Source organism: Tupaia chinensis, unplaced genomic scaffold (genome assembly GCF_000334495.1).
Source record: "Tupaia chinensis unplaced genomic scaffold, TupChi_1.0 Scaffold000661_1, whole genome shotgun sequence".
NCBI classification, from domain to species: Eukaryota; Metazoa; Chordata; class Mammalia; order Scandentia; family Tupaiidae; genus Tupaia; species Tupaia belangeri.
In genome coordinates this window covers 1,812,753-1,821,410 of record NW_006160183.1, presented here as the reverse complement: position 1 = coordinate 1,821,410, position 8,658 = coordinate 1,812,753, and the positions used below count along the sequence as shown (strand labels likewise).

Here is an 8,658-nt window from a genome sequence, read left to right as displayed (position 1 = left end):
TACAGTAGGTGTGTGCACTCGCCAGACAGACAGAGAGAGACATAGAGACAGAAAGCGAGAAATCACCCCCCAGGGGGGATGGTCACGCCGCAATCCCCTCTCCTCCATTCTCCTCTCGGGATCTTGGGCACGCACGCACAAGCGCCCCGCATGAGTTTTAAGCCACCGGGTCCGGAACGCAAACCGCGGTCGACTACGTGGGAGTCCAGCGACATAGCCATTACGCTAACTGCTGGTTCCCGAGTCCTAATATACTTCTATATGAATTTTTTGCTATATTCCTTTGTGTTATTTTTTACTGGATGCTCAAGAAATTACAATATTCTTAATTCAATATTACAAAATATAATATTTAAATTATCACAATGTGTTTCAAATATTAGCATACTTCATAAAAATGTAAGAACTTTAAAGTGTAATTCAATTTATGCATTTTTCATTTTTTTGTGTGTGTTCACATTGTCTAATTTTACTATTATATATGCTATAAACGACGCAATGCAGATACTATTGTATCTGTTCTGGAGTTCATGCCTTTTTAACATTTATATTTTGAAATAACCTTGAATTTATAAAAAGCTATAAAAATAAACAACAGAAAGAAAAAATAATAAAACAAAAATGAAGGTGTTTTTAAGCAAGACATATATCCTTCCTTTAAGCCAAATCCCTGCCATTCCAGGTCCCAAACTCTTAACAAGTAATCAGCCACATGGGATCCAGTTACCTTAACCATGCCACCTGCTAGCCCCATATAACTTTTTAAACCTAGGGTTTCTTTTACATATTTATTTCCAATGAAATTTATTTGCTTACTTACCAAAAAAAAAAGAATTCTTTAAAAAATGACGATTATAGGGACCAGCAGTTAGCGTAATGACTATGTCGCTGGACTCCCACGTGGTCGACTGCAGTTTGAGTCCCGGACCTGGTGGGGGAAAGGCCACGCCAAAATCCCTTCTCCTCCATTCTCCTCTCGGGATCTTGGGCACGCATGCACATGCGCCCAGCCGTGAGTTTTAAGCCACTGGGTCCGGACTCAAATCACGGTCAACTACATGGGAGTCCAGTGACACAGCCATTACGCCAACTGCTGGCCCCAACATGTGTATATTTCAACTTTTTATTTCAACTATCTCAACTTTTTTAAATGACTTCATAGAATTTCACTGTATGGAGATAGCATTAATTGGCTTAAGCACTTCACCTATTTATTAATATTTAGATTGCTGTTTTACTAGATGGTTGCTTGGTTAATATAATTTGGTCATTCAGCAACTTGATCCTTCATAGAATTGACTTTTGGTAAATTAGCTTCCAATAAATTAATGCAAGAGCTATGCTGGATAAAAATGCTAAAGCCCAAAGTACACAGAACTTATTCTTCTCAAAGAACATTTCATCTAACTTGTCAAGTAGCATTCCCAGCAGTTTATCTAATCTAAGCTCACAATAGCTAGCAGGTAATGAGCACATTCAAAATTTTCATCTCTTAATTGCTAAGTAAACTGCTTCACCTCTTTGCATCAGTTTTCTTACTGGTCAAATGGAGGCTACAAAATCTGCTCTAGCAATCAAATACATTTTGTGAAGATCAAACATACTCTAAAAAGTCAAAACTAAAAGTTAAAGTATTAAATATGTAGTGCTATTTTAAAAGATTCCCTTAACAAATTAAAATTACATAAGTTTAAAAATTTATTTGAAATATTCAATAAATTTCATTTTTATTTCAATCATCTCTAATGTACAAAATATATTAGGTAAACCATATACGATATGTTTAAAAATTCATAGTGTAATATCCAAAAATCCAATTTTTGTTTCACTCTTCCTTGATGAACAAACATTATAGATAAGCTATAATACAGTAAGAACATTTTTGTTAATTTATTTAACAAAAGGGAAAACATGTTCTTTATAAAAGCTCCAAATGATACAGAAAAGGACTAAAAGTCCCTCTCCCCATGGAGCCAGTGGGTGGCATGGTGGCTGGGGCACTGGATTTCCACATGGCCAACCTGAGTCACAGACCTGGCAGCTTGCTTTCTCACTTTCCCTATCAGTCTCTCTCTGGTCAAATTTGTAAATAATAATAATGATGATAAATGAAATTAAATAATTCTTTTAAAAAAAGTTCCTCTCCCCAGAAATAATTAATATTAATACCAATAATTTCTTAAGCAGCACTCTCCTACATATTTTCCATTTAAAAATACATAACATATATACTTTTCTAGAAAATGCAAAAAGGACACTATACACATTGTCTGTCACTTTTTTGTTTTGTTTTTGCATCACAGACATTTTCCCACATCAGTACACACAGGTATCAGTATGGCATGTAAGAAAGGAAATTCCATAAAAACATATAAACAGACCTGTTTTGGATGCACCATCTACAGAACTCATTCTTCACTCCATCAGGAATGTTGACCTTGACTGTTAATATCTTCAAATTTTCTCCACGATTAATTGCCAGAATCTGAGAGCAAACAGATGGCAAAGACTGATAATTCCCAAACTACAAACTCGATCAATTTAATCAGTCAACATTTCTTTTTAATTGCATACATGCATACACATACTCGGTATGTTCCTCAAGTTTCAGGGGCCAGGATTTGATGCACACAGTGAGCCATGTGTGATCTGGCTCCCTTAACCTCTAGGCCCTGGGGCTGCCCCAACCAGTCAGCATTTATGAAACAAGTCAGACAACTGTGTAGCCAAGGGCTATGTTAATTTTTAGTCATATAATTGCCAAGAGTCTATTCAAAAATAATAATTTGTTTTTTTCAAGTAACCCACCTCCCTCAAGGAAACTGTAACATGCTTTTTGAAAGTAAAATACAAGTATAAAGCCTATGTAACACATTTACAGAAAAACATTTTGGTTATCTAAAATTATATTTCAGATTGTACTAATTGAAAATTTTCAATCATCTGGAGTTGGAAGAGTATAACTTTTATAACTTAGAAAAGATAATTTGTGCTAAGATAAATACAAATATGTAAAGTCCTAAGTGGAATATTTAATAGCTACTAATTGTTACCATTTATTGAGCAGTTACTAATTTTAGGGCCCATATAATCACTTTAAATACATTATCTGAGGTAAACCTTACAGCCAGCAGTGATGAATATAGTTATCTAGACTTTATTTAATAATTTTTCTGAGACCAATTTGTCCCAAAACAAGTAGTAAAGTAGGAATTTAAACTCAGATTAAACTGTTCATGTTCTTAACTAACATTACATCAAAAAAACAATTATTTTAAACTCAGATCAACCTGTCTATATTCTTAATTAGTGTTTTATTAAAGGGGCAATTATTTTTAAATATATTAAAAATACTCCTTAAAGAAGTTTAGGGCCAGCCACTGGAATATAAGGCAGCTGGATCTGACAAAGCTGACTGTGTGGTTCAAGTGTTGAACCCAGTGACTTGAAAGACATGCTGGGCACGTGTATGTATGTGCCCCAAGTCCTGAGAGATTAGAGGATAAGGGATTGTGGAGTGGCCATCCCCCCTGGGGGGATTTTCTCACCTTTCTTCTCTATATCTATCTATCTTTCTTTCTTCCTCCTTCCCTCCCGCTCGCTCTCTCTCGCTCGCTCTCTCTCTCTCTCTCTCTCCAGCAAGCACACACACCCTATGGCAAATTAAGGGAGAAAAAAAAAAGAAGTGTAAACAAAGCTAAGCAAGGAGAAGGAAGGAAATAATAAAGAACCGAGTGAAAATGAACAAATAGAGAATAGAAAAACAATAGATAATATCAACAAAATAAAAACTGGTACTCTGAAAATATCAACAAAATTGACAGGTTTTTTGCTAGACTAACCAAGAAAGTAAGAGGAAACACTCAAATTACTAAAATGAGAAACAAAAGAGAGGCCACGAGTATGAACATTCTAGATATAAAAAGGCTCTTAAGAGAATACAACTGTATGTCAAATCAGATAACATAAACAAAATCCTAAAAAGATGCAAACTACCAAAAAAAAAAAAAACAAAAAAAAACCAGAAAATTTGATAGCTCTATAACAAGTAAAGACATTGAATTAGAAATTTCAAAATTTCCCACAAAGAAATGTCCAGGCCCAGATGGCTCTACTATAAAATTCTGCCAAACATCTTAACAAAAATTTTTAAAAATTAACAATTAATGCTATCTCCACACAGTGAAATCCTGTACTTTAAAAAGTTGAGATATAAAGTTGAAATATAAATTAATTTTTCATAAACATTTCCTAAAAATGCCAGAGAAACTTCCCAGTTCTTTTTTTTAATTTTTAAATTTTATTTATTCATTCATTTATTTTTTAATTTCACCAGAGAGAGACACAGAGAAAGAGGGAAAGTGAGAAAGCAAGCCTCCAGGTCTGAGATTCAAACTGTGGTTGGCCATGTGGGAGTGTCCAGCACCTTAACCACCACACCACCTGCTGCCCCCTCCCCCAGTTCTATTAGGCCAATATTATACTAATACAAAAACCAGAACGACTTCACAAGAAAATTAAGATCTGTATCTCTCATGAATATGAACATAAAACTCCAGGACCAGCAGATGGCATAATGGTTGCATAACTGGACTCTCACATAGTCTAATGCAGTTTGAGTATCAGATCCAGGGACTTAAACTCACTCTGGGTGGGTGTGCGTATGTGCCCAAGATCCCAAGAGGAAAATGGAGGAGAAGGAATTACGGCATGGTCATCCTCCCTGGGGAGGAATTTCTCGCTTTCTGTCTCTCTGCCTTTCATTCTATTGAGCACATGCGCCCTAAAGCAAAAACTTCTCTTTAAAAATAAGTAAATAAATAAATGTAGAAATCCTTAGTAAAATGCTACTAAGCCAAATACACAAATAAAAATCCTTGATAAAATACTATTAAGTCAAATACAGAAACATAAAAAGAATTATACACCAAGATCAAGTAGAATTTATTCCAGAAATATCCAGCTGGTTTAACCTTCAAAAATCAATTAATGTAATACATTATACCTATAGGATCAAAACCAAAAATCACATGATCATCACAATAAACACAAGAACATTTGACAAAACCAGTAGCCCTTCATGATGTAAACACTCAATATCTTCAATATGAGAAAGGGCATGTTCAGAGACCCCACAACGAACCTCACACTTAATGGTGAAAAACTGGATTCTTTCCATATAAGATCAGGAACAAGATAATGGTGTCCACCCCCCTCCCTATTTTTTTTTTTTTGAGTGAGAGATATTTGCTCTAGGGCATGTGTGCTCACCAGAGTCACAGAGAGCCAGTGAGAAATCACCTTCAAGGGGGGATGGCCACACTGCAATCCCTTCTTATCCATTCTCTTCTTGCAATTTTGGACACTCACGCACACGTGCCTGGCATGAGTTTTAAGCTACCAGGTCTGGGTCTCGAACCATGGTCAACTACATGGGAGTCCAGCGAGTAACCATTACACCATCTGCTGGTCCCAACAAGAGTATCCATTCTTGCTACTACTTTATTTTTTTGGAGAGGTTTTTGCTACAGGGTGCGTGCACTCGCCAGAAAGATAGAGAGAGACAAAGAGACAGAAAGCGAGAAATCCTCCCCACAAGGGGGGGGATGACTGCTGCAATCCATTCTCCTTCATTTTCCTCTAGGGATCTTGGGCACGCACACGCACACACCTAGCGTGAGTTCAAGTCACCACATCTGGGACTTGAACTGCAGTCAACTACACGGGAGTCCAGCGACACAGCTATTACACCATCTGCTGGTCCCCCATTCTTGCTACTTCTGTTCAACACGGTACTGAAAGTTACAGCTAGAGAAATGAGGGAAGAAAAGCAGGGAGGAAGGAAAGGAGAAAAGTAAGAATAGGAAAACAGAAAGGAAAAAAAAGAAGAAAGGAAGTCAGGAAGGAAAGCAAGCAAGCAAACAAGCAAGCATCCAAACTGAAAAGGAAGAAGTAAAACTGTCCCTATTTACAGCTAATTTAATCTTATACACAAAACATTCTATAGAACTATCAGAACAAAAAAAGATTTCAGCAAAGTAGCAGGATAAAAGATTAACATACAAAATGTCTACATACAAGCAATAAACTTTTCTTTTTTTTTTTTTTTTTTTCAGTTTTTTGCTGTAGTGCATATACACTTGCCAAAGAAAGAGAAAAAGAGAGACAAATCATCCCCTGGAGGGATGGCCAAGCCACATTCCCTTTCCCTCCACTGTCCTCTCAGGATTTGGGGTACAAATGCACACATTCCCAGTGTAATTTTCAAGCTGCTGGGTCTCGGACTTGAACTGCAGAGTCAGCCATGTAAGATCCAGCACTTTAACCACCAGTTCACCTGCCAACTGCAATAAGCATTTTGACAATGAAATTTTTCATAAAATTTCCATTTAAAATAGCATCAAAAGGAATAAAATATAGGGATAAATTAAACAAATATTAAAAATCAAATTCTGAAGACTATAAAACATCATTGAAATGAATTAAATATTTAACTGCTAGAACAATATTCCATGTTCATAGATAAGAAAGTTAACATTGCTAAGGTAGCAATACTCCCTAACTGGATTTCAGAATCAATACAGCTCTAATCATAATACATGATAAACCTTGAAAACATTTTGCTAAGTAAAAGAAACCAAAAGTGAAGACCACATAATTTGTGACTCCCATTTATAGAGGAAAAAAATGAAATGAATAGAAACTGTCCCTAAAGAGACTTATACATTGGCCTAACTAAACAAAGATTTTTAATTGTCTTAAACACACTCAGAATTAAAGGGAGTCATGGACAAAGACAAAAGGAAAACAGGAGTAAAATATTCAACAATACAGAGAATCAGTAAAGAATTACATAATATAAAAAAAGATTAAACAAATTGTGAGTCTGAAAAGTATAAGGACAGAAATGAAAAATTTGAAAGTAGGATTCTAGTGTAAATTTGAACAAGCAGAACAAATCATCAAAAATGAAGATAGATCTATTGAGATGATAAAGTCTGAGAAGAAAGAAAAAAGAATAAGCAGAGTTAAAGAGACCCACAGGGGAACCAGCAGTTAGCGTAATGGCTATGTTGCTGGACTCCCACGTAGTCGACCGCGGTTCGTGCCCTGGACCCGGTGGATTAAAACTCACGCCGGGCGCGTGTGCGTGCGTGCCCAAGATCCAGAGAGGAGAATGGAGGAGAAGAGATTGCGGCGTGACCATCCCCCCTGGGGGGTGATTTCTCACTTTCTGTCTCTATGTCTCTCTCTTGTCTGTCTGGCGAGCACACGCGCCCTACAGTGAAAATCTCTCAAAAAAAAAAAAAAAAAAAAGAGACCCACAGAACACTATTAAGCATACCCACAACATATAATGAAAGGCCCAGGGGAGGAGAGAATGGGGCAGATTATTTGGAGAAATAATGAGCAAGAATTTTCCAATTTCTGATTAAAAAAAATTAATCTACATATCTAAGGATCATTATGAACTCCAAATAGTATAAACTCAAAGAGAGCCACAAGAAGAATTATTACAATCATGCTTTCAAAAGACAAACACAGGGAACGGGAACCAGCAGTTAGCGTAATGGCTATGTCACTGGACTCCCACCTAGTCGACCGTGGTTCGCGTCCCGGACCCGGTGGCTTAAAACTCACACCGGGCGCGTGTGCGTGCGTGCCCAAGATCCCGAGAGGAGAATGGAAGAGAAGGGATTGTGGCATGACCATCCCCCCTGGGGGGTGATTTCTCGCTTTCTGGCTCTCTCTCTTGTCTGTCTGGCAAGCGCATGTGCCCTATAGCAAAAAACTCTCCAAAAAAAAAAAAGACAAACACAGAGAATCTTAAATGCAGCAAAAAGAAATGACGTGTCATGACCAAGGACTTGGTAAAATTAACAGTGGATTCCTCATCAAAAACCATGGAGGCTGGGCCAGGCCTACAGCACAATAGTTAAGTGCTATGTAGAAGTATCTGGATCCCACATGGTCAACTAGTAAACAAATCTCAGCACCAGCAACTCAAAAATGGTGGTGTGCATGTCCAGGCTCTTGAAGGGAGGGAAGACTGGAGAAAGGGGACTGTGTGGCTAGGCCTCATTGTTTTCCTTCGTGCACATAAGCCATATCTTCTGGCATTTAAAAAAAATAAAAGAAACTACACTATTAGACAATGGATGACATATTCAAAATGCTAAAAGAGAAAAACTACCAACTAAGAAGTCTATACCTAGAAACTGTCTTTCAAAAATTAAGCAAATGTTTAATGGGTATAAAGTTTCAGTTTTAAAAGATGAAAAAGTTCTGGAGATTGGTTTCACAACAATGTGAATATATTTAACATTACTGAACTGAGTGCTTAAGAATAGTTAAGATGGTATATTTTATCTTGTGTGCATTTTATAACAACTAAATATATATAAGTTAAAGGGGAAAAAAAGGATAAATTAAGGCTTCCTAAGTAAAAAAAACTAAGGGAATTTGTCAGCAGTAGACATACCCTACATGTATTATTACAGGTCATCATTCAGGTTGAAACAACAGTAGAGAGTAAATCCAAGTCACACAGAAAAATAAAGAGTACTAGTAAAGTCAGCTACATACGAAATATAAAAGCTTATATTATTTCGTTTATGAGGCTCTCCTTTTTTCTGCCTTACAAGATTTAAAAGCCAT

At 36.7% G+C, this 8,658-nt stretch overlaps 1 protein-coding gene across 1 annotated transcript in view; it reads right to left on the bottom strand.

The window, feature by feature from the left end:
* The window catches only part of SRBD1 (S1 RNA binding domain 1), a 236,477-nt gene that overhangs the window by 192,511 nt on the left and 35,308 nt on the right, over positions 1 to 8,658 (bottom strand). Inside the window, exon 10 of the mRNA XM_006159897.3 lies at positions 2,382 to 2,485. Within this exon, the coding sequence (XP_006159959.1) occupies positions 2,382 to 2,485 (104 nt within the window). The remainder of the gene's footprint in view (positions 1 to 2,381; positions 2,486 to 8,658) is intronic.